General features: G+C 36.5%; 1 protein-coding gene across 5 annotated transcripts; it reads left to right on the plus strand.

Moving 5' to 3' along the window:
- The first annotated feature begins 5,033 nt into the window (after positions 1 to 5,033).
- ZNF215 (zinc finger protein 215) lies at positions 5,034 to 24,361 on the plus strand. Of its 5 annotated transcripts, none has more exons than XM_036028942.1 (6): positions 5,034 to 5,189; positions 10,195 to 10,781; positions 15,796 to 15,884; positions 17,495 to 17,627; positions 17,920 to 18,030; positions 20,541 to 24,361. In XM_036028942.1, exons 2-6 carry the CDS (start codon positions 10,382 to 10,384, stop codon positions 21,410 to 21,412), a joined length of 1,605 nt encoding a protein of 534 aa, XP_035884835.1. In that variant the 5' UTR covers positions 5,034 to 5,189; positions 10,195 to 10,381; the 3' UTR covers positions 21,413 to 24,361. The 5 variants fall into 5 exon arrangements, with proteins under 5 accessions (XP_035884835.1, XP_028371725.1, XP_035884836.1 ...); XM_028515924.2 differs by having other exon boundaries at positions 17,920 to 18,015; XM_036028943.1 differs by lacking the exons at positions 5,034 to 5,189; positions 10,195 to 10,781; positions 17,495 to 17,627 and having other exon boundaries at positions 14,784 to 15,884.
- Positions 24,362 to 27,047: the final 2,686 nt, after the last annotated feature.

Below are 27,047 nucleotides of genomic sequence, written 5' to 3' on the forward strand. Positions count from 1 at the left end.
ATTAGGTCATTTCAACAACAACAAAAAAAGCGTGATGCCCTGTCTGGTGTGGGTCAGTGGATTAAGCCCCAGGGGTTTAATGCAAACAAAAGGGTTGCTGTTTTGATTCCCAGTCATGACACATGCAAACAAAAGTGTTGCTGTTTTGATTACCAGTCATGGCACATGCCTGGGTTTTGAGCTAGGTCCCCACAGTGAAGGGTGTACAAGAGGCAACCACACATTGATGTGTCTCCCCCTGTCTTCCTCCTTTTCCCTCTGTCTAAAAATAAATAAATGAAATATTTTTTAAAAAAAAACTTTTTAAAAAAGCATGAAAGTGAAGAACGTGTTCTAGAAAGTGTGAATACTGTACTCTAAGGTAGAACACAGGCGGGGGTGGAGGGATAAAAGGATGAAAAGGTAGATTGCATCCTGAACATGAAAACTGTCATGTTATCTTGAAGGAGTTTGTGGTTAATTCATCAAATTTGGACATGTTTTAATCATGATTACAATGGAATCTAGGAGGTTTAAACTGGACTATCTTGAAATATGAGCGCATGCGTGATTCTAATATCAAAGATGCTTCAAGTTTGGATGTCCCACTCATACAAACCTAGGGACAGGCTCTGACTAAAACAATCAACAAATCTGGAAGAGTTTTTAATACTGGGGTCATGTACCATAATGTTTCACTTTGTAAAAAGTACTAGAGGTAATAATATTTGATCATTCATAATGTTCTCTCCTGAAACCTCCAGAAAAATATTTTTGTAGTATCATACAAATTTCATATAATTATGGAGTATCAGAGTAGTAAATCAATTCAATAGTCTTCTAATCCAACTATATATCTGGGGCTTAAACTACTCCTTAATATTTTTTATTGAATAAGGGTCTAGCATTTGCTTAAAACAAGAATGATATATCTCCCTGGCTGGCGTAACTCAGTGGATTGAGCGCGGGCTGGGAACCAAAGTGTCCCAGGTTCGATTCCCAGCCAGGGTACATTCCTGGGTTGCAGGCCATAACCCCCAGCAACCACACATTGATGTTCTCTCTCTCTCTCTCTCTCTCTCTCTCTCTCTCTCTCTCTCTCTCTGCCTCCCTTTCTCCCCCCCCCTCTAAAAATAAATAAATAAAATCTTTAAAAAAAAAAAGAATGATATATCTCCTTACTCTCTCTGGTTGTTTTTTTCCATACATAGTTTTTCTATTACAAATGTGTTCCTCCTGGTAGATCAGAACCAATTCTCATGTATCTTGAACTCACTTTTTCTAGTTTATTCCTAGAGCAATTTTTTATTATCCTTCTAGACCACAACTCATTGAAGTCAGTGCCCATATTTTCCCCAAATGAATTCTCACACAACCATTCCCTTTTTCCTTTAAAATTCCTGTGTCTAACATCATTTCTATCCCTACTGTCCAAATTCTGAACCCACAGAATCCTGAGCAAAATAAACTAATTAACATTTTAAGGCACTACATTTTGACAGGGTTTCTGATGCAGCGATGGATAACTGCAATGCTGGGAGAATCATGCTCCTAATTATTCCATCAGAATAGATACTCCTGGGCCTTTTTCACATGACCAAAGAAAAGCAGTCTGCTTGAAACTACTGCCTCTCACTCCATGGAGAGAGGGGGGAATAAAGTGCCAGAAAGCTTCTAAAGAAAAAATATTTGGTATACATACCCCCAAAACACAATAAATATCATGTGTCAGTCAGGGCTGTTAGTTGCAAGTAAGAGAAACTGAGTATGCATGATTAAAGCTAAAAGGACAAATATTGGAAAAATGGTTAATTCTGATTCTATAGCCAGAACCACAGACCAAACCATCTCAAAGAACTACTTTTCAACACTAGATGGCGCAAATACCCTGTTTCCAGAGCTGCTCATTTGCTGAACCTGGAAATTGGGATGTTGCTGCTACTTCTGCTACTGACATAAAAAGAAAAAAAAAGAAAAAGAAATTGTCTGATGAAAAACACTACCTTAGTCATATGATCAAGACTAACATCAACAGTGATAAGTCGTGTTGATAGTATGTCTCCTTGAGCTGATATGATGGAAAGAGCACTTTCTCTGTGATCTGCCTTCTCCACACTCATAACCTCAACCTAATCATGAGAAAAACATCAGGAAAATTCCAATAGATGAGCTTCTCACAAAATACATTACGAGTACTCCTCAAAACTATAAAGGTCATCAAAAACAAGTCTGAGAATTTGCCACAGCCCAGAGGAATGTAAGGAGACACGACAACTAAATGTAACACACTATCTGGTTGGATCAGAAAAGGATCATTTAAAAAAATTAATAATAATACAAAAAGCCCTTAAAAATCTGAATAGTATGAACTTTAGTTAATAATAAGGTATCAATGTTATTTTTTAAATTATAACAAATGTGCCATAATAATGTAAGATAAACTGGTGAACAAAATAGAACCAGAGGCATGGGTACATGGAACAGACTGACAGCTTTCAGAGGGGAGCAGGGAGAGAGGACTGGATGAGAGAAGGTGAACAGAGTAGCCAAAGAACATATATACATGACTCATAGACACAGAAAGAGTGTGGTGATGGCCAGTGGGAAGGAGGGATAGGGACTGGGTGGACGTGGGCAAAGGGGGAAGAAATAGGGGCATCTGGAATAGTGTCAACAAGAAAAATAAAGCTAGAAAAATAATAGGGAAAAGTGAGGACATATATGGGAGTGTGCTGTACAATATCTTCTCAATTTTTCTATAAATCTGAAACTGCTTTAAAATGTCTATTTTTAAAAAGTACAAGAAACTGTTTGCCATCTTTGCTTTTTCATATTACTACCTCCTAATTTAAAGTCTAGACTGGGCCTATCTAATTGAGTTCGAGTTACATGCTATGCCCTAGCTGCAATGAAGCAAAAGGAATTGGATTTCAGGTAATATTCAAGTTCTATGGAGAGAGGCACACTCTACAATCCCCCCACATTCACAGAAAACTATAAACATAGAAAGGGTATTCAATGATCAGAAGCCAAACATTGACAAATGTCCATTCCATATAGCCCATGAAAGCAAATTATCCCCACTAATGTCTTAACTACTTCAAAATTCCAGACGGACCAGTGCAATTCACAATTTACACAACACAATATTCTCAGGTTGTGTGTAACACAGAGCTTTAAGTGAAGAGATACAATAGTTTAGCATAGGGAATCTTCTGTTCAACATTGAGACAGCTCTCATTTAATTGTATTTACTAGTATACTCCCAACTGTTAGGACAGTATCTGCCACATTCGATTCACAATACAAATTTGCTGAATGAGTATAGGAAAAGTGTTGGCTTACGTCAGGTCCAGTTTCTCTGTGTGTTTTTTAAAATGCAGAGAGATTAGTGAATGAGAAGTGAACCAATAAATCAGAAGACCTGAGTTTCATGGTGATGAAAGGGAATGGAGTTTGTAAAAAACAATTCTATGCATCTTAAGGATCTGGTTCCAGGTGGCTTCAGAGACATTTATCTATTTGGTAAGAGTCGTGTTTTTTTAGTGCTTCTCTAGGGATTACAATAATCAGCTTTAAGTTTTTTACCCTACAGTTACTGTAACACTGATTCTGAGTGGAAGAGTTTATTTCCTTTAGCATATTAAAGATGATTTTTCACTGTCTTCTGGGCTCTATGATTTCTGATGAGAAAAAGTCACCAACATTTAAACCATAGTAAACTCTATTGAGTGGAGGGGCAGAGAGATACCTTATAAAGTTGTGCCATCACAATAGCTACACCTCCTGTGAGGTGACTACAACCTGAAAAAGACCCTTGTTCCATGACAGACCACTGTCTAGGATTCAGGGCATCTTTGAAGATACCTGGTCAGAAACTTCAAGTCTACAAGAGGTATGAAAGGAAGGCTGATCATTCTCCCTCCTACTTAGTGCATTTTCCATGTCCCTGCACTCTTAATTGACTCAAGACAAGGTCTGAGGATGTTTATTGGCAATGCTTTCAAGTTAAATTTTTATTTTGCCTAGCTAGTTAAATATGACTTTTATAAAGGCCAGTCCCATCACAAACAATGCATGGCACACATCATACCCTCAATCTTAGAAAACATCATTCCACTATTCTGTCATCTCTTACCTCTGAATCTTGTAGCATTGAGAGAGCAGCTGTGGGAGAAGTATGAAGTGATCTGAGCTTGAACCTTACCTGTGCCATCTTTTAGTTTCAATAACTTGGGGGATGACAACCTATACCTTGTAGTAGTGTGGTTATGATTGAGATGATACTTATAATTCACTTATGATGGTAATGGGTACAGAGGAGTTTGCAACAAAATTAATTTCTAGCTCCCCATCTTGGTCAGCTCTTAATCTAGATTTATAACTCCCTCCCTGAGAGCCTTTCCCTGATTGACTACTTTGAGTTCTTCCTCTGAGGCTCAATTCCCTCCTCTTTTACTATTTTCTCTATCTCTTTCTGTCTGTATGTTATCTCACCCCTACTCATGGCATCAATTACCTTCTACCCAGAAATGATACAAATTTTACATGTTTAGCCCCCAACACCTCTATGATCCAGATGCCAGCCATTTGTCTATTAGACAAGGCTTCTTGGATGTCACAATGTATCTCATATGCAATAAGCTAAACCTGAGCTTACCATCTTCTGCAAAATCTTTTACCTTGATACAAAACTAAATGAATGAATCAGTGAATCAATTAATCAGTGAAAACCATGTTACATGCAAGACAGTATTATGTCGAAATTATGGCATTGTTTTTTTGGTTTCAAGCAAATTAGGAGGTGGGGTCGGGCAGGTAGAAGGTAAGAAAGATTTTGGCCAATTTTCCTGGCCAGGATTGGGCTAGCAATATAAATTTCAGACACCCCTCTTCAGAAACCTGGATTCCATCCCTCTGTTCTAGGCCGGATGGCAGGAAGTAAACTACGAAGCAGGCGTGGCCTACGGAATTGGACGAGACTAGGAACCGCCCACCACGGCCTACTTTATAGACGTGCTGGGCCGTCTGGGTGCTCCTTCCACGCTGGTGCGCGTTGCGTTGGCGTTTAAGGGCCAGGGTTTCCTGTTTGTGGTGTAATTGACAACTCCAGCTCCCTCGGCAGCCAAGACGGTGACTTCCTTGGCTTTTCTCGGAACTGAGGCTCGGGAGTGCCTGAGCAGAGCCAGGCCTGGAAGGCATGCTCGCAGGTATCTGCCGGACGCGGCTGTATGGAATTGGGAGTGCCACTAGGGGGCGTCTACGCGGAACGCACGCGTCTCCTCGGCTAGTTCGCAGTGACCGGGATTCCAATACTACGCTCTGCTCCGCGGTGTCTGCGGGAGAAGCTGGGTGGGCGGGGCGCGAGCTGACTGGGATGGAGGCGAGGGCTGTGCGGGGAAGTTAGTGTGTGAGAGAGCAGCGCTGAGAGGGTTTAAGGAGTGGAGCAGGACAGCTGGGCTCTAGATCTGGTTCTTCTAAACCAGGAATTTCATCTCACTGCTGTCTCTTCCATTCCGTGATGGGGCAGACTCCGGGGGCTCAACCTGGGGAATATATCTTAGCTGGTTTTAGAATGGCTGGTATTGACTCCTCGCGGAAATACCAAGTGTGACTGGATCAGCCAACTGGGAAAGAAAATGGAGAAAAGTTCATTCCAGCTTGCCTTGCTTTCCCAATTATTCCTAACCACAACCCCCCAAACATTAAAGCCTCCAGGCAACTTTCTTATTTGACATTCATTTCCAAACTGTTTTCTACTTCTCTTTTTTGAGCTAGTCTGAAAGGCTCTCCTTACCTCAGGCTACTGCCTGCCTAAAATCCATTGGATTAAAAACAACATTATCTGCATACTAAACGCCTGTTCAAATTCCTTGAAACTGTAAAATTATTTGAATTTGTGTCGCCTGGTTATTTAATGCAACTCTCCAGATCCCTGTCACCTGCGCTTTACTCTACCCTTCCCCAGGGCGTTTGGCTCACCGTCTTAACTCTTCAGGCGGAGTCCCACCGTCCTCCTCAAAGGCGGCTATTCAATTTAAATTTAAACAATTCTTGACTTTGTTTATTTCGGTATTCACTGAGTATAGACCATTTAAGCTCCTGGCTGTCATAGTCAAACCTTGGCCCTTCCATCACCTAAACCAGCAATTTTCAACCGGTGTGTCACAAGAATGATTAAAACATGCAATATTTGACTCTTTAGTCTGGGACACTGACCTCATTTGCCTTAGATTGTCAAATTGAAAATGACAACAACCAATACAATAGCCATCTGATGTGAATGAATCAAAATTATACCTATTTTTTTGTCAGATTGGCAAAAAATATATCTTTAGTGTGCCACAGAATTTTAATAGTTGATGTGTGCCATGAAATAAAAAGATTGAAAATTCCTGACTTTTACCTGTCCTGTATCTTGAGTGCAAGTATATCATCCTTACTTGTCCTCCGAGCTCTATAATTATATATACTGAGTAAATTATTAACATATTTGTAACCTATCAGTCTCTAGTATATTTTGTTTTTCCCCACAGAATTGTATGTTTAATTCATCTCATTCTTGTTTAATTATGTTTGTATATATTTTTGTTTAATTATATATGTAAGGCTTTGACATTGCTTCACAGTAGAGATTGAGCTTGTCTATAGATTATGATGAGCAATGTTTTTAATTTGATTTGTTTTTTAGAAGAAACATTTAAATTTCAAAGTAATTGAAAGTAATTTCTCTGGATAAATTTTGTTTTTCATTTTGGTAGAATATGTGATCTGTATCACTTTATATTATTTTTATTTATTGAGGAGGGTATTTTTCTTTTGTAGCCTAATAAGTAGCTTTTTTGTAAGCATTCTCATCAGTGCCTGAATATAAACTACATTCTATTTGGTTTACATATCAGACTAAGTATTACTTACATGCACTATCTTAGTAAGTAATTTTAGTTTTTTTTCTTTAAGGACTGAGAAAGTTGTTGTAGTCTTGTCCAATTTCTATTGTCATTGTTAATTTCATCTTTTCAGAGGGTTTTGGTATAAATATATTTCAATTACATTTTTTTGGTACATTTAATAATAGTTATACTTCATTATCAGTTGTACCTTCAATCATTTAAAGTTTCCTCTTTGTCTATTTTAACGCATTTGTGCTTTTAATATATATTTAATTCAATATATTCATGCATATATTTTATTGCTTACATTTGCTTGTTATATTTTTAAGCATCCTTTTATTTTCAACTTTGGAGTTCTTTTGTTTTGGATGTCTCTTGAGTGTTTATCTGGTTGAGTTTAAACTTTTACCCAGTACATTTATTGTTACAATAAATGTTTTTATTATTTCTGTTTTTAATTTTTTAATTTTCGTGCTTCCTTGTTTTTTTGTCTTGTTTTCAACATATTGCCTGTGAGCTTTTCCCCCTTTTCTCTCTTTGTGTTAATTTTTAAAGTATCTGGGCCAACAGTTCATTGTTTCATTGGGACTCAGTGATACCTCTTTGTCACTTTGAAATTTTATTTATTTTTAATTTTTTATACTATAAACAAAGGTGGGCTACTTGAAGCTTTATTTTTTTTAATGAACCTGGACTTTTCTTAAGCTTTGGAGGTTTGTGTTGGATGTCAGGAGTCAGGAAATAACTTTTGTGCATAAAGGTTTTCACCAATCCTTAAGATCTATTAATAGGCAAACATAAATATTGTATATATTATATGATCATCTGTTGAGTGCTTTTTAGAATGGATGTATGATTACAACAAGACACAGCGGAAAACCTTGAGAAATTATATTCTGCTCATTTGCTTCTAGCTCTTTAAAAAAATAAATAAATAAACCTCATTTCCCCTATTCCCAACCTACTCTCTCTAGTAAACACCACTCTGTGCTCTGAATCTATGAGCTTGGTTTTACTGGCTTTTGTATTGGTTTGGTTTTTGTTTTTAGATTCCAAATATAAGAGAGATCATACAGTATTTATCTTTCTCTGCCTGACCTCACTTAGCATAATGCCCTCAAGGTTTATCCATGTTGTTGCAAGCGGAAAGATTTCATTCTTTTTTATGGCTGAATAATATTCCATTTTGCATATACTACAGTTTCTTTATCTGTTCACTTATTGATGGACACTTAGGTCGTATTCATATCTTGGCTCTTATAAATAGTGCTGCAGTGAACATAGGGATGTATATATCTTTCTCAGTTAGTGTTTTCTGGTTCTTAGATAAATATCCAGAAGTGGAATTGCTAAATCATATGGTAGCTCTGTTTTTAATTTTTTGAGGAAACTCCATACTCTTTTTCATATGGCTGCATCAGTTTAGACCCCAGGGTCTCATTTCTTCACCAACACTTGTTATCTCTTGTCTTTTTGGTAATAACCATTTTCACAGGTGTGGGATGATATTTCATTGTGGTTTAGATTTGCATTTCCCTGATGATTAATAATGTTGAGTATCATTTCATTTACCTCTTGTCCATCTGTATGTCTTCTTTGGAAAAACGGCTCTTCTGTCCATTTTTTAAATTGGATTATTCATTTGTTTGTTTTGTTATTGAGTTGTATGAGTTTTCTGTGTATTTTGGATATTAACCCATTATCAGATATATGATTTGCAAATATATTCACAGATCAGTCACTGAGATACATCACATTAATTAAATGAAAGATAAAAATCATATGATGATCTCAATATATGCAGAAAAAGAATTTGACAAAATTCAACATCCTCTTATGGTAAAAACTCACAACAAAGCATGTATTGAATGCTTACTGTCTGCCAAGGAGTGAGATGAGTGTTCTTTTAATCCTTATAATTTAATTAGATAAGTATTGTTATATCCATGTTATAGTTGAGAAAACTCAAGCTTTGGTTAAATAACTTGTTCGATTTCATATATACTCTAACTTCAGCTGAGATTTAACTCCACGTCAGGATGAATCCAAAGTATGTGCTCTTAGGCACTATATATTGCCTATATCAGGGTTTCTTAATCTTGTAATTATTGATATTTTGGGTTAGATAGTTTTTTGTTATAGAGTGCTGTATATTATAGGGGGTTAGCAGCATTCCTGGTCCCCTCCCACTAGGTGCCAGTAATAACTCCCCGTTGTGACAACCAAAATGTCTCCAGACATTGCCCTGGTAGCAAAATCACCCCTGAAAACCACTGGCCTTGAGGCATACAATAAAAAAGACCTTTGAATGGTAAATTATACACAGACTGGGAGTGTTGGAAATTGGTTCCCTGAACATAATAACTGTTAAAGTTAGAAAAGCTCTTTAGGGAACCCTGAGTGCTGTGCTCAGAGTTGTTAGAAGAGATACTGGCTCCTGGGGGAAGGCTTTTCAATCAAGATGCTTTCACACAACCTATGCGGGTCTCTTGACTTGAGCTATACTCTGTGAGGACTCCCACTGAAGAAAAATGCCAGTTACTCACTCTGCCAACAAGCTGTTTGCCCGATAGCCTTATGAATAAACATGGACCAAATGTGACCCATGGTAGTCCTGTGAATCTGTTTAGTTGGGCCTAAGACTTCCCTTGTGGACATTGTAGACTGGCCCCTTGTGAGTCCTAACAAATGAAAATTTTTAATTATTGTAATTTGGGAATATACTTTTTGATTTAATCCCTAACAATGAAATCACTCATTTCATTCTTATTTAGTCTTGTATTATTCCTGTGTTTATTCATGTGTTTTTTAAATGATAGTTTCTTACCTTAAATTCTAGGGCTATGCCAATTTTTCTCATTTTGTATAACTTTATTGGTATATTATTGGGAACTTAAGAAGAGGTTTTTTTAGGCATCTCTAATAGGAAACCTTAATAGCCTGACTATCCTGCCTGAAAATTTGTTTTACTTAGTTGTAAAGCAAAAATGAATTGTTACCTGGTACAGGAGAAATCTAATTTCAGTTAAATTATGAAGTTTGTTTTAACCAAAGGAATATTTAATTTATCACTTTTTTGTGAGATGTCTAATCACTTTTTTGTGTGATGTCTATCTGTGTTTCTTTCTCTGTATGTTGGGGGTGGTTAGGGGGAAGGGACAGCATATTTTCCTGTTCCAAAGATGGAAGACAAGAATTAAAAGGAGAATCCATTATATGGATTATTAAGTAATTTTAAAAATAGTATTTCTACTCTTTTATTTTTTAACACTATGTTATTACATGTTCATTATCTATAAGTCATATTTGTGTCTTTTTTCAGTTTCTTAGGTACCTGAATGTCTTCTTTGTATTTGAAACTCCTGGAACTTCCGGAAATTTTATTTTGATATATAAGTTGTCTCAAATCACACCGCCTTATATATAGTATACAGATGCTTAGCACAAGCCTAAAAATTACTGGATTCATCAGATAAGAAAATCAAACAGTGAGAGTTGTATCTAGGAAGATGCAGACCCTGAATAAGTTGATGGATGTCTTAAAACCTCAAAACCTGACTCTACAAGAACAGAGTGAAGTTCTGAGAGCAGATGTGTCTTGGCTGCAGGAAACCATCCCAGTCAGGGAGACCTGTGACTCTGAGGCCTCTCGTCAAAAGTTCAGACATTTCCAGTATGTGGAAGTGTCTGGGCCTCATGAAGCCCTGAGGCAGCTCTGGGAGCTCTGTCTTCAGTGGCTCAGACCAGAGGTTCATACAAAGAAGCAGATCCTAGAACTGTTGGTGCTAGAACAATTCCTGATAATTCTCCCTGAAGAGGTCAGGACTTGGGTGAATTTACAACATCCAAAGAACAGCAAAGAAGTGGTGACTCTCATAGAAGATGTGATTGAAATGCTTAAAGATAAAGGTGAGAATATAGAAAGCTGGTTGTAGAATAGTTGACCATTATGTGGAATCTAAAAACAAAAACAAAAATACTGAGCTCAGATTCAGAGAATAGATTGGTGGTTCCCAACAGTGGGGAGTAAGGAGTAGGCAAAATGGGTGAAGGGGGTCAAAGGGTACAAACTTCTGGTTATAAAATAAGTCATGAGGATGTAATGTACAGCATGGTGACATAGTTAACAATACTATATTGCATATTTGAAAGTTGTTAAAATAGATCTTAAAAGTTCTCATCACAAGATAAAAACTTTGTAACTTGTATAGTGACAGATGGTAACTTACTATGGTGATCATTTCACAATGATACAAATATTGAACCATTATGTTGTATACCTGCAACTAATATAATGTTATATGTCAATTGTGCCTCAATGAAAAATAAAGAAAAACCTTTAAAAATAGTTTACCCTTCCCATATGAAGAGAAATTATCTCTTTTGAAGTTAGGGGGTGTCAAGGGCCAGATCATGAAGGACTTTACTATATCACCAAACATGGATTTTATTCTGTAGGCGATAGATATAGAATGAGATCTCACAGGATGGGTGGAAGAATACGACAATTTGATGTGCGTTTGAAAAATATGTTGATATCAGTGTAGAATGGAAGTTGACAAACTGTGTCCCACAGGCAAAATATATTTGGAAATAAAGTATTATTGGAACACAGCCACACCTATTCATTTATATTTTATCTGCATTTGCTTTCATGCCATGGCCAGATGTTAGTTATAGCAGAGACTGTGTTGCCAGCAAACCTAAAATATTACTATCTGGATCTTTAGAGAAAAAGTGTACTAACTTCTTGTGTAAAGGATAGACCTGAGAGCTCTGAAAATAGGAAAAGCAATTAAAAGACTAGATTGGGTGTTAATTACAGAATGAAGGGAGCATTGGAAACACAGAAAAATTTGAACCTGAAGGGTTTATTGTTTACCTGAGCAAAGTTTCAAGATACAAGACTAACATACAAAAGCCACTTACATTTTATATGCTAGCAATGATGAATACTAAAATGAAATTGAGAAATCAATTTAATTTATAATAGCATAAAAATGAAATATTTAACTACAAATTTAAATAATGAAGTGTAAGCTTTGTCCACTGAAAACTACAAAACATTGTTGACAGAATTTTAAAAGACCTAAATACATGAAAAGACATCCAGTGTTAATGGATTAGTATTGTCACAATGATAATGCCTGCCAAATCAATCTAGAGATTCAGGTGCAATTTATATCAAAATTCCAGCCACCTTTTTACAGGAATGGACAAGCTGATCCTAACATTTATATGGAATTACAAAAACAAAACAAAATAAAACCCAAATAGCCAAAACAAACTTGATGAAAAACAGACTTTGAGGATGCATACTTCCTAATATCAAAACTTACTATAAAACTAAAATAATCAAAGCCACATGGTATTGGAATTGGATAGACATAGATCAGTGGAATAGAACTGAAAGTTCAGAAATAAACTCATACTTCTTGGTTCTGTTGATTTTCAACAAGGATACTAAGACTATCAACTGAGAAAAGTTTTTAACAAATTGTACTGGGACAACTTGATATCCACAGGCAAAAGATTGAAGTAGGACTTCATACCTTATGCAAAAATCAACTCAAAATGGATCAACAAACCCAAATATAAGAGCTAAAGCTATAAAATTCTTAGAAGGAAACATAGTAACTCTTCATCACTTTGACTTTAGTAATTGATATTTAGATATGACACCAAAAATACAACAAAATAAAAATTAGACTTCATCAAAATTAAAAACTTTTGTGCATCAAAGGAAACAATCAAGAAAGTGAAAAGGAAACCTACAGAATGAGAGAAAATATTTGAAACCTATATCTGATAAGGCCCAGTACTGGGAAAATGTTGGAAAAAGAACTCTTACAACTCAACAACAGAAAGATAAACACAAGTTTTTAAACGAGCAGAGGACTCAAATAGATGTTCCTCTGAAGAAGATATACAAATGGCCAACAAGCATAGGAGTAATTTTTCAGTGCCATTAGGGAATTGAATATCAAACCTGCAGTGAGATACTGCATGACATCCACTAGGATGGTTATACTAATAAAAGGAAAAGATTACAACAATGTGTTGGTAAAAATATGGAGCAATTTGAACCCTCATACATTGCTTTTGGGAATATAAAATGGTACAGCCACTGTGAAAAATAGTTTGGTAGTTCCTCAAAAAGTTTCCCATAGAATTACTGTATACTCATGAGAATAGAAAACATGTTTACACAAAAATTTGTACATGAATATTCAAGCAGCAGTATTCAAAATAGCCAGAAAGTGGAAGCAAGTCCAATGTCTATCAAATGATGAATGGGTAAGGAAATTATACTATATCCATACAATGGAATACTATTCAGCCATTAAAAGGAATGAAGAATTGATACATGGTCCAACATGGATGAGCCTCCAAAACATGCTAATTTAAAGAAGTCAGACACAGAAGGTCACATACCATATGACTGAATTTATATGGAATGCCTAGAATAGGCAACTCCATAGAAACAGTATGGGAGGGAGGGGGAATGGGAGTGATTCCTTAATGAGTATGGAATTCGGGGAGAAATGAAAATTCTGAATTTAGATGCGGTGATGGTTGCATAACACTGTGATCATACTAAAAGTCAATTGTATATTTTAAAAATGCTTAATATGGTGAATTTCATTTGTCAGTTTACCTCAATTTTTAAAAAGGGTAGATAGAAGAGATTATTGGATCAAATTAAGATCAGGTGTTGTAAAGGACAAGCATACAAGGAATTTGAAAACTCTGACAGGGTGCTGAAAGTGATTTACCATGGAATGAAAGCATGGGAAAGAAAATAACTTCCAAAGAGGTAGTAGACTTGGAGAAAATTAAAGAATCAATGTACTGTGGTGGGACCTTGATAAAAGTTAGAGAATATACTAAGAGCAAGAACATGCAAGTCAAAAGGATAGGAAAATATAGTTAGGGATTGATGGATTCAAATTTGTTCTCATGGTAGAACAATTCTAAGTAATAAGGACCCAAGTATAAAAAAAAAGAAATAGCTTGCTTGCTGATGGTTATGAGAAACAAAGGTGTCAAGGGTCTTCAGGTTGGGTTGTCTATGCCACTGTTGAAGTAACATCATAATATTGGCAGGGTTCAGGGTGGAAAGCAACAGTGAGCTAAATAATCAGTTTTTATTGACCTAGCACAATTACTTAATGTCTTTCATTCACAATAGACTGTAGGCTCTCTGAGGCCAGGCATTTGTGTGCTTCACACATAGAACTCAGCAAGTAAATGTTGAATGAATGAGTGAGCAATTCTTGGTATATTACATCAATAAAACAGTAAGTTCATGAATTGCTGTTAACAAAAAATTTTGTATAAGAGTAGAAAAATCTTTATGAGGAAGTGGGAATATGGAGGTATGAGTATATTAAAACTTCTAAGACCATAATACTGGAAGATGAAAAGAGGTGTTGATAGCCAAGATCTGCTTTACATTAGACGGGGGAAAAAAATTCTATAAAGAGCTTGAGAATGCATATGAATTTTTCTTTGAATAGAATGAGAGTTTCTGTGAATACACTTGTAAAAGTTCAAGAAGGAGGTCAGCAGGGAAGGAGAATTAAAGGAAGGAAACAATAATTGAGAGCAATAAGGGAGTAGCTGATTGGAGGTTTTTGTACCTCTTCAAGGTATCTTGTGCATTACTAAGAAAGACAGAAGTAAACAGTGTTGTGTTGACTGTCCTGGGGCAAGGGTGTCAAACTCATTTTCACCAGGGGCTACATCAGCCTCACAGTTGCTTTTGAAAGGCCAAATGTAATTTTAGGACTGTATAAATGTAACTACCCCTTAACTAGGGTCAAGGAGCTTGGCGCTGCCACTGGGTAGAAACAAGGTGCCAGGCTGGATAAAACAAGGTAGAGGGCTAGATTCAGCCCTTGGACCTTGTGTTTGCCACCTGTGTCCTAGAGACTGAGCTGACTGAAGTATCACAAGGCATTGTAGGCCTGAGTAGAGTTAACAGAATAATCTTTGGGCAGCATTCAAATAGTATGTTGCTGAGACATTTGGGTTTTTTTTGCCCCAGATTCTGCCTTTACTTACAAAAGGGTCCCAAAATATGTTGTGCATTGTTTCTTTTCTTATTTCACCCTGAATCAATGAAAACAACTTCACAGACCAGTATTGGCTTATAGTCTGGCATTTGAGGATCATTGGTGTAACTAATGAATCATGGAAAAACTTGAGTACAGTGGCCTTTGGGCATACTTCTCACCAACAGGCTGGAAAACGGAATTGGTAGCCACAGAGATTTTTATATACATGAAAGAGTCAGTAGTTCACAGTGACCAGACCACCTAAGTCTGTGATTAGTATACATAGATTAACCTAGAGGGAAAGAATCCCTGAGTAGAATTCTCCCCAATGTGTTTGAGGAAAAGATTGGTTGGATAAAATACAGGGTTGGACAAAAGCAGGCTGATAGTTTTTCATATGGAAAATAAGGCATTAATTAATAAAAATACAAGAATAAAGTCTGTTTGGTCTTCTCAGAACTGTAATCCTATTTTAGTCCCACCCTGTATTCTTAGCTCCTGGTAGAATTACATTACAGCCTGTGGTGGCTAAGCCTTAGGTAGGCTTTAGCTTTGATAGGATTAAAGTTATTTTTAGAACCACAGATGAGACCTCAAAATATTATTTTGGCCCTCTTGACTCTGATCCAGTAGCTCTCATTCCTTGGTAGAATATCAGAATTACTTTTAGAACTTTTTAAAAATATAAGATCTGGGCCCCACCCTTGGAGATTCCAGTAGTTGGTACAACCTGGCATTATTATTTTTTCAAAGTTCTTTAAAGCTGATTCCTATGAATAGCATGGTAAAATCACTGCTATAACCATTAAGTGTTTCTCCAGGGCAAAGCCTGTCTCCCTAATGTTTTCCTTCATCTTCTTCAGATATACCGTGTGAAGATTCTATCCTTCTCCAGAAGGGGAGCATGAAGAAGGAGAAAATGGAAGCTGACTCACTAACAGTCAAATCCCAGGTGAATTTGGATTCCACTCCTTACTGAAATGAGCTGCTTTTTCTTTTTTCGGCCTTTGAGCTTTTGACAAAGACATTTCTATCTAAGGATATGAGATTGTTCTTCCATTGGACCATTTTAGTTGGTGATACATTTTTTGGAAAATATAATCTTTGTATAATCTCTGTGCATCTATTTCTTCAAAATTGTAAACAATAATTGAATCTATGAAAGCAGAGCCTAGCCCTCACTGGTGTGGCTCAGTGGGTTGAGTGTTGGTCCGCAAATCAAAGGGTCGCCTGTTCGAATCTTGGTCAGGAGACATGCCTGGGTTGTGGGCCAGGTACCTGGTTGGGGGCCTGTGAGAGGCAGACTGATGTTTCTCTCCCTTTCTTTCTCCCTCCCTTCCCATCTCTCTAAAAATAAATAAATAAAATCTTTTTTTTTATTATTTTTAAGGTAAAAGGGAAAGAAAACAGAGCCTACCCAGAGAATGTTTAGCATTAAAAGTGAAGGCAACCAAGAACAGAATCCTGAGCATTATTTAACCAACAGGAGAAGAAACATAAAAGGATATTGAAATGAAAAGACCAAAGTGGTAGAGGAAAACCGGGAAAATATAATGTCACAGAAAGTAAAGCATGAGAATATTTCAAGGAGAAAGCCTTTAAAGTTCAGAAAAATCCAGCCTGAGTAATATCTGTTCACTTATCATCATGGACATACAAACATGCATAGGAAGAGAAGCCAGGTTGCAGAGGGTTGAGGGAAAAAGAGAAGGGGAAAAAAATAGGCAAAACAAATGTAGACAACTTATTCACAATATAGGCCCAGAAGTAGGGGAAGGGAAGGGAGTTGTATTATTTCAGTGTGATTGAAGAACCCAACGATGACAAAGTTGAGAACACTGAAGAGGAGTGTAATAACTGATGGTCCGAAGGCCCTTATAACAAGTGTTTATGTGGTGCCCAAGGTGCCAGACACTTTTTCTAAGGGCTGGGGATGTGACAGTAAATGAAACAAAACCCCTGCCTTTGTGGAGATTATATTCTAGTAGAAGCAGACAGACAAACAAGCAAGTAAGATAATTGTGGACAAAATTATTAAAAAGAAAATATATATAATGCAGTAGAGACTGATTAGGAGAATGGCTACTTTGGGTAGTCAGGAAAGGCCTGTCTAACAAGGTGACATTGGGCTGTGAGACCTGAGTTAGCATGCTGCGTTTCTCAATTAGAGAAAATGCCCTACCTCTTATGCTAGCAAGCACAACCTACATCTTCATTAAATTTCCCTCAGATCGGCCTTAAACCATTTTTGCTCCAAACTCCTTTTATGTACGTTGTTTATACTCTGTAACATAAATTACATATTCCACAGTTATTCCAACTGTCTTTCTCCTCCAGCAAATGTAATTAAAAATTTAAAATTAATTAGATTAAAAAGAGTTCAAAAAAGAGTTCCAAGTTGGTAGACCCATAAAAAGTTGATTTTCATCACTTAGAACTTCAAACATTCTCCTCTCAATCTCTTATATATTCTGGCCACCTACTGTATTCTTTCCAAATTCATTTCTTGTCTAGTAATATTTCCAGAGTGACCTTTAATTAAAAAGGAACTTAATGTTTTAGGAACCAGTGACACTCAAAGATGTTGTTGTGGAATTCAGCACTGAAGAATGGGGGCAATTGGACCTTGCTGTAAGGAACCTCTACAGGGATGTGATGCTGGAAAACTATAGGAACTGCAATTCATTGCGGAAAGGTGGCTACCTAATCTGCCCATTAGTAAACTCTTCATCTGCTGTTAAAAAATATAGGACTGCTGAAGTGATTAAGGACATTTGGGTCTAGGTTCAGGTTTCCTAGTATCCTTTGGGCACAATAGCAGACTTTCTTGCTGTAACTGGTTGGCAGTCTAGTTTGAAGTACACAGGTCTCTGGTGATTCTGGCCTTATCTTTCAACAGCTCTTAGATTCTGTTGGGATGGAATTCTTTTCCCTATAAAAATGTCTGAAGTGTCATGTATGTTTGTTTTCATTTGCCCCATGAACAGAGCTTCAATTTTCCAAACCAATTGAGGTTCCCAAATTGGAGATTAAGACAAAAAGATGGATGATGGAACAAGAAATCCCAAGAACAATGGTTTTTGGTAAGAAGCAGGCAGGTAAGAGGCATTAGTGAACAGCTTCTGTTTGTTAAACTACAATGTACAAGCCAGCCTTTGAGATGATCGTTGGGGAGGTGATGACAAAACCACCTAAACTTTGAAGGAAAAAAGTCTTCATTGGTTTTTATTCACAGGCTCTTTCTTTTGCAGACACACAAAAGATAGTGTTATGGGTTGTAAATACAGACATTTAACTTAAAGCTATGTGGCCTATCAGCCAGTGTCCTAATTTGTAACAGAGTGAATAATAGTGTCTACCTCCACTTTACTGTGAGGATTCAATGTGATATGTATAGCATACTTAGAGCAGTGCCTGATACCTGGTAAGTGCTGTAGAAACAAATGTTAGCCAACAGAACATTAAATTATATTCTTCCTTTTAAAGAAAACAGAAAACTCGGCTTTATCCTAAAACAGCTTTAGCATTCTCCCATTTTTTCTCTTCTTAACTATAAAACTCCTTAACTTAAGCCTTAAACCCCTGCCCTCATCAAAATCTCTATTCTTATTAACATTCTGTTTGTTAGAGATTATAAATTACTGTGGCTTAATATATATTTTAGTAAGTGTAGAAAATTGTGAATAGTAATATAACTCACCCCATTACCTCACTATTAATATTTGGTTTGTTTTCTTAAGCTGTTTTCTTTGTAATGATGTATTTCTGTGGCTCTTAACAATCTCTTTTTTTCTAAAACTTGAGTTATCAGGAATATATCATTATATACATATATTCTGCTCTTCTCACCTAATATGATACCATGCACAATTGCCTACAGTATTTCACTGAATAGTCTATGAAAATGTGGTTTCTGCCCTGGCTGGCATAGCTCAGTGGGTTGAGTATGGGCTGCAAACCAAAGGGTTGCAGGTTTGATCCCAGTCAGGGCACATGCCTGGGTTGCAGGCCAAGTCCCCAGTGGGGGCCACTCGAGAGGCAACCACACATTGATGTTTCTCTCTCTCTTTTTCTCCCTCCCTTCCCATCTCTAAAAATAAATAAGAAAGAAAGAGAGAGAGAGAGAGAGAGAGAGAGAGAGAGAGAGAGAAAGAAAGAAAGAGAAAGAAAGAAAAGGAAAAGAGAAAAGAAAAGAAAAGAAAAGAAAAAAAAAGAAAGAGAAAAGAAAGGAAAGAAGGGAGGGAGGAGAGGGAGGGAGGGAAGGGAAGGGAAGGAAGGGAAGGAAGGAAGGAAAGGAAAGGAAAGGAAGGGAGGAAGGAAGGAAGGAAGGAAGGAAGGAAGGAAGGTTGGTTTCTAATTCACATATAAATTCCATCACATACATATACCAGTGTATTCAACTATTCCTTCCCCCAACCCCCTACTATTGGACATTTAGGTTATTGCCAATTATTCAGGCATACCTGATGACTTCCTTAAGATACCTTATTAGAAGAGGAACTTCAGCATCAAAAAAGGTGTATGTGGTGTGTGTTTGTGTATAGATGTACATATAAATAAATATATATATATATATATATATGTATATGTGTATATATATTTATTTTAGGGAGATGTCCAAAGATGTATTTTATTCACTTAATAATTTTTTGCAATTACAGTTAACATTTAATATTATTTTATATTAGTTTCAGGTAGACAGCATATTGATTAGATATTTAAGAAGTGATACCCAGAGAAGTCTAGTGCTTACCTGATACCATACATAATTACAATATTATTGACTATATCCCGTAAGCTGTATTTTATATCCTTGTGACTATTTTGTAACTACCTGTTGTACTTCTTAATCCCTCCACCTTTTTCACCCAGCTCCCCAACTCCCTCCCCTCTGGCACCAGCAGCCATAAGTGTTTCTCTGACTGTTAGTCTGTTTTGTTTGTTCATTTATTTTGTTCGTTAGATTTTATATATAAGTGAAATCACATGGTAGTTGTCTTTCTTTGACTGACTTCACTTAGAATAATACCCTCGAGGTTTACCCATGTTGTAGCAAATGGTAAAATTTTATTTTTTATGGCTAAGTAATATTCCATGCTATATATATATTCTATATTTTCTTTACAAAGGGAATAAATATACTTAATTTTCCTGTTAAAGTCTGCTACATTGTCTACATATAGGTTATACCAATTCAGTCTGTCACTAATAGTGAGAGTATTATTATCTCTCTAATATATCTCTTTATTATTATCACCCTAGTAAACACTAGGTATTTTTTACATGAAATCTTTATTAATTTGATAGACAAATTACTCAGTTTCTTCCTTTCTAAGGTAATTAATTCCTCTCCCTTAGTTATCTTTTGGATCCCATTTCAATAAAATGCTCTTTCTCCTATTCTTTACCTTGTTGATTTCCAAACCTTCTTTTTAATGTTTTTATCCCATTTATTTGTTCTGTAATTCTCCTTTTCTAGCCTCATCTCTCATTTTCATTCTGTATTTAAGAGCCATAAAATATGTGTATCAGTTTACATAGTTTAGCCTCTCTTTCCTTAATTAAGCAATTTCCCTTCTAATATGTGGAATTTTTATTTGTTTTTTAGATAGACAGACAATTTCAGAAAATCAGGATTCGGTTTCAAAGCAGAAAATTTCTGGAGAAGAATCATCCCATAGAATGATAATGGCAAAACTGACCCAAAGTGGGCTTCCTCCTTTAGATGCCTGGAAAAGGGATGTTTGCTTACATAGGAAACACGAACACCGGGACATATATTCACCACAAGGAACTTTTGTTCATAAGACAATTTATACTGAGGAGGGAGACTTGGGATGTCATGAAAGTAAGAAAAGCTTCGATGTTAAGTCAGTTAACTTAGTTTTTGATACACAACAGGAAGTTCCTATGAGGAAGGGGTCCCCAGAGTGCGATAAGTTTAAAACTAACTTCAAATTTAATTTAGACTCAGTAGGTAAGCAACATTCAGAATATAATGAATATAGGAATGCCTCAAGCCTGAATACAGATATTCGACACCCAGAAAGTCATACCGTGATGAATCGCTATGAATGTTTTCAGTGTGGGAAAGCCTTCAGCCGGAGCTCATCCCTTGTTCGACATCAGATCATTCACACAGGAGAGAAACCCTATAAATGCAGTAAGTGTGAGAGATTCTTCAACCGACGAACAAACCTTAGTAAGCATCAAAAAATTCATCTTGAAGTAACAGCCTACAGAGGAAATAAATGGGGAACTGCCTTCAGTAAGAGTGAAAACAGTAATAAAAATCCAAGTCTCCAACCTAGAGATAATGCCTATCAATGTGTTAACTGTGGTAAATCCTTCAGCCGGAGCTCCTCACTTATTCGACATCAAATGATTCATACAGGAGAGAAACCATTTAAATGTAACAAATGTGAAAAAACCTTCAACAGGAATTCAAACCTTATTAAACACCAAAAACTTCATACTTGAGAGAAGTCCTATAACGAGAGTAAATGTGGTATTATCTTCAGTCACAGTGCAGAACTTATTCAACATCCATGAATTTATGCTGGAAAGAATCCTATGAAAATGCTAAATGGAAAAAAAAAAAAACCCTATTTGTCAGAGATTATGCTTTCATTGAAAATGATGGAATTAATATTGGAGGGAAATCTCTCACTGGATAGAAATCTCAGGGAGATGTTCCAGGCTTCCAGATAAAGCCACAGACTTTGGAGTTAAACATATCACCATACAAGTGTTTGTCAGTCATCATTCTGATGTTCATTACCATCATCTAGTTCATAAAAAGGACCTCTTTACCTGATCTTTTTAGGAAGTCCATATTTGGGAGAGCCAAGCAATACATTTGAAGTTGATATTTAATAAAACTCAAACTTTCAGTTCTTATAAGAGGATTACAAGAAACCATGAGCTCACTAGAATATAGGAGGACATTTCTAAGGACTAAATCCTCTGAATTAATGGCAAAGACTACAGTGACAGTCAATTACTCTACCCTTATTAATGTCCGAGGCTGCCCTGGTGCTCAGTGGGAACTACAATTGGAAAAGGGTTATCATCTGCAATGGGAGGTGGATGTGTTGTTAATCTACATGTATTCGTTAAGATCCAAATTTTTTAAAAGTACTCTTTGGAACTAGGCTGGAGAGATATCCATAGCCCTAGGTCTGTCATTTATCCTAAACATTAAAAGGTCAATAAAGTATCCTAATTCTCTGTGCACCAGTACTTTGTTCCATAAACTGCTTCAGGATCCCAAAGAGTTCTTGAGCTGAGAAGTTTATTTTAATCTGCCCAAAAGTATTCATACTGGAGACATTCCCAGTGAATGATGATGGTGACTTTTTATGAGCTTATACCTTGTTCAAAAACAGAAAATCATACTGAAGTGGACTCCTGTGATGAGTTAATAAGTGTGGAAAATTATCCTGTGCTCATTTGTTCATCCTTTATATCACAACATGAGTTGTATTAAGACAAAACTATATGCAAGTGATTAATATGGAAATTCATATAAATACAATGCAATTTGTTAAAGGATCCTAACAAGAGAAAACCACTGAATGTAAGAAATTCTTTGAGATATATAGTTCATTCATCAAAGCAATTACATGTTGAGTATAATGGATTCTGACATTCTCATTGTAGGTGTTCTGAATCTTTTTTTCTTATATGCTGTGGTTTTCTTTTGGGTGGTTGAAACATAAAAGTACTATTTTTATCTTTTCTCTCAACAACTAGGTCTTTGGGTCTAAGGAAAATGCTTACATTTTTTCTCCTAAATCTCCCAGCTTTCTAAAAAATAAAAGATCTGTTTATTGTTATTTACTAGGTTAAATATACATCACTTCAAAGAATGCCTCTTTAGAGTGCATTTAAAATTTATTTTTTGCACATTTACAGCCAATTAACACCTCTCAATCTTTTCCCATAAGCCTATTTATTTAATATATATTTTAATTTTACTGTATGCATTCAAGACAGATACCTGAGTTGAAACATAAAACAGTAGAAATTAACTAGATTGTATGTGGTGGAGGGTGGGAATGTTAGGAGAGATGATAAAGGAAAAATAGGAGTACAAAATTACCAAGGGACTAGGGCATGGCATCAGAAAACAGAGAAGTTCACATGCTGGAATATGGCACTGGAAAATAGTGGAACAGGAATATATAGGGGTGAAAATAAAGACTCAAAGACCAGATCATGAAAGGCCTTGTAAGCCATCTTAGAAATTTGGACTTGATCCGAAAAATAATGACAAAGAAAAAAATTCTTATCTACACAGTTATTTAGCCCTCTTAAAGTGCTAATTGAAATAACAGGTGAAAATAAATGGAAATTGCAAAAGTTAAGCATTTGCTGATGATGTGGTAGACCAAGCAGGATAACCTAAAAAAATCAATTAAAAACTTAGATATAATAAGTAAATTCAGTTATATATACCCCACTAGCTTCAAAAAATATTTTTAATAAATGGAAAGATGTTTCTGGATGAGAAGACTTGAGATGTTGAATCTTCTCACATTAAACTATAAAAAATATTTCATTGAGAAGACTATTTCACAAATAATTATAAAGTTTATTTTGTAGGTACCACTTTGGTGAGGAGAACTAAGAGATATTTCTATAGAAGACAATGAATTTGGTAGCTAGAGAAAAGCATCTGAGAAAGATATTTTGATTTTTTTATGAAAATGCTTCTTATAAAAGATCTACTAAAAGAGTCTTAAGATGTATAACAAATAAAACTTCTGTATTTTAATCCTGGATTTGCCAGTAATTTGTCCTTTAACTAATTATTTAACTTGGGACTCTAATATCTCATCTGAGAATAGGGATACCTGGCCTACATTTTTATTATTATACAGCTCAAATGAGGTAATATAGTACTTATTTCTTAAGTACAGGAATTGCAAATTAAATGCAAATGTATGGTTTTAATATTATTAGAGCTTAATGATTTAACAGAGTGTTTGGCTCATAGTAAATGTTAAAAAATCATAGCCATCAATTATTATAATGTACCAAAGGAGAAGGCTAACTCAGCAACTAACAATCCAAATGTATCAAATGCAGTAAATTCTAGCTTTAGGGATGAAGAATTCCCCAACTGCATGCTCAGGTTTTCTGAGAGTCAAACATGATTTTATGAAAGAAATTTCAGCAACAGAATTCATCATAAATACAGTGAACACTTTTAAACAGGGATAGATCCTACCCTGCCTACCATCATTTAGGTTAATATATTTTCAACTGTGAAATTGTTTTACATTTTTTCCAAAAGAGTCTTGCCTTTACCTTTCCTATTCTTGAACTAGAAAAGAAAGGCAACGATTCTTGGAAACCTATTCAAAAATAAACTATGGGAAAATCGATTGAAAAATGCTGTGGTAATAAATACTCTAAAAAATCTGGATGTTTGTGTTTATGCACATGAATGTACTCTTACTGAGTATAGCAGATACCAGACTGAAGCAATCATAAACAACACAACCTAGCAAAAACTAACACTTGGGGTTTGCTCACCAGCTGCCTGACCATCTCAAGGTGAGTACTGATTGTCATGTGCCCTACCTGGAGACAACAGGAGAGCCATGGGGGGGATTTTGCCCACTAAGAGGTAAAACCAAAGATCTACTTTGATACTAATATGTGCAGATCACAGAAGCAACCAAGTCATAGGAAAAGGAGAGTGGTTGAGGGAAGAAAGGGAAGAGACTATCAGAAGTTTAAGCTCCCAAGAATAAGAATTTTCTTTACATCTTGATGGATGGACATCTCCATCCATGCTACCACATCAGTGGTAACATCTCACTGGTTTGACTTCTGAATGAAAACATGTATGTGTGTGTATGTATATATATATACATATATACATACTTGGAATCTATGAAAATCTATAAATGTTATGCATCAGCTACTATTTACTTGGCTGTTTGATTCCAAGATAATTTGTGTTCACTATTGACTAGATAATACATACATGGAGAGAGAACACTGACATGAGGACTACCCAATGTACGTGACTTGCTTGATGCTGTTTTAAAATTGTCAGCTTCATTTTGAATATAGAAACTATTAAAATAGAGTGCTACAGTTTAAAGAAGAAGAGAATTTTTTGGTCAGTTTTCCCTTCCCATGAATCTGTTTTCATATAAAAGCAACTGAAAATATTTCTGAATGGGATACATGTAAAAATTTAAATGGACTCTTTGCTCCTAAACACCCAAATTCTGAAAAAAAAAAAAAAAAAAAAGTCTCACTGTATTTGGAATCATTTGAAGATGTGTGAAATTACGGCAAAGCTGTCTTCAACAACATCCACCCTTAAACATTTACAGTATGTCAACACAGGACTGGAATCTAGAGACACTGCAGGAATTAATATCTCAACCTCACACAAAGTGGCAGGTACTAGACAGATGATGTGTAGGCTCAGGATTCCAGAGACCAGATTTGCCAAAGTTTAAGTCTCCAGCGTGGGGGCAAGATATCTGAGATGACTGAAACTGCATTTCGGGATGGAGAAAAACGACTATTAACCTAAGCCCTGGCTGTGAGGAGCTCCCCGTCCTTCACTCCTTTCCCATGCACCCTCCTAGGGAAGGGCAGACCACTAGGACGGCGAAAAAAGGAAGGAATCTAGGGGCAATCCCTTCCCTCATCTTAAGAAATCATCCATCTTCGGGATGTGCATCTACAAATGCATAGCTCTGGCTTATTAATAAAAAAAAAAAAAAACAAATCAAGTCTAACCCCTCCGCTCGCCCACAACGGCCCAGTCAATTTGAGATGGCAGGGCAGGCAGAAAGTTTCAAAAATCTTCCATTGCGCAAATAGTCAAGTCCATCCTTAGTGAACTCCTACATCAGGTTCCCACAGATGCTCAACCTGGCCCGCCAGCACCTCCCCCGTGGGGAGGGGCAGGCCTGGGGACCGGAAATGTACTCACGCAGGCGGAGTCTGTGTGGTAGATTTGGGCACCCACCGTCCTCCTGAGCAAGCACAGTGGGGTTCCGCTTGCAAGGTAGCTTCTTGGATTTTGACTTTCGGTGTGCTCTGCGGAACTGAAATACACAACTTTCTCCCAGGGAAACGGGGTAACCTTTATGTCTTTTGGGCTCCTCTTCAATTGATACTAGTAGTGTGCGGTAACCTGTAGTCCTCAGCACCATGAAAAACGCTTGCCACTTGGTGCCTGAAGATGTGGTGAGGTTCCCTGCTGGACCTCTCAGCTTGGTGTCTTGGGGCTAATTGTGAACCTTTCAAGCCAGACTTTCTCTGGATGTAGAGTAAGTTTAGAGGACCTTTCTTGAAACAAGGGTGAAATTAGAATGACATCAAACTTTTGAGAAGACTTCCTAGAGTAGGTGTGTTGTGAAAATTAATATTTTATTATACGGTAGACACTTTTTTAGAGATAAAAGATAAAGGGACCTGAGGAATCCCATTTTTTCAACCCCTTTAATTTACATCTAAGAATACTTAATTTGAGCTCAGAGGGGTCAAATGATTATCCTAACTTAATACCATCAATAGAAGATAAAAGGCCAATTCTAATTAATTTGTCGAGTAATTTTAATGTTTGGTGAAAGACACCTGCATGCATGACTCACGGCAGTCTGTATGTATTCTGAATTCTAGGGCCTGAGAAGATGAACAAAAATACACCTTTACATTACCTTTTAGACAGATTGTATAATTTTCAGCCTCTGCAGAGTCTTGTGTACAATAATCACTATATATTAAGATTTAATCAATTAATTTGGCAGGCATATCTGACAGGATCTGCCTGACTACTACTTGGCCTACCAGGCCTGCTGATGACAGTCTGCATCACTCCCAGTTTTTATTGATCCAATGATTATCAGTTTGTTGGCATTAGGTAGAGGTATACTCTGTCTTCATAAAAACTGATCTGAGCTCAGGTAGCCTTGCTTTTAACCACTAGGCCGTACTTATTCTTAAGACTGCATATTTTACTCACTCTGCTTTGAAACACATTTACCCATCTTCACACACACACCCATGTGTGCACACACCCATGCACACACACACACTTATCTCAGTTTATCCTGGACTAAAATTAGAACTACTC

This window comes from Phyllostomus discolor, chromosome 6 (assembly GCF_004126475.2).
Source record: "Phyllostomus discolor isolate MPI-MPIP mPhyDis1 chromosome 6, mPhyDis1.pri.v3, whole genome shotgun sequence".
Taxonomy (NCBI): Eukaryota; Metazoa; Chordata; class Mammalia; order Chiroptera; family Phyllostomidae; genus Phyllostomus; species Phyllostomus discolor.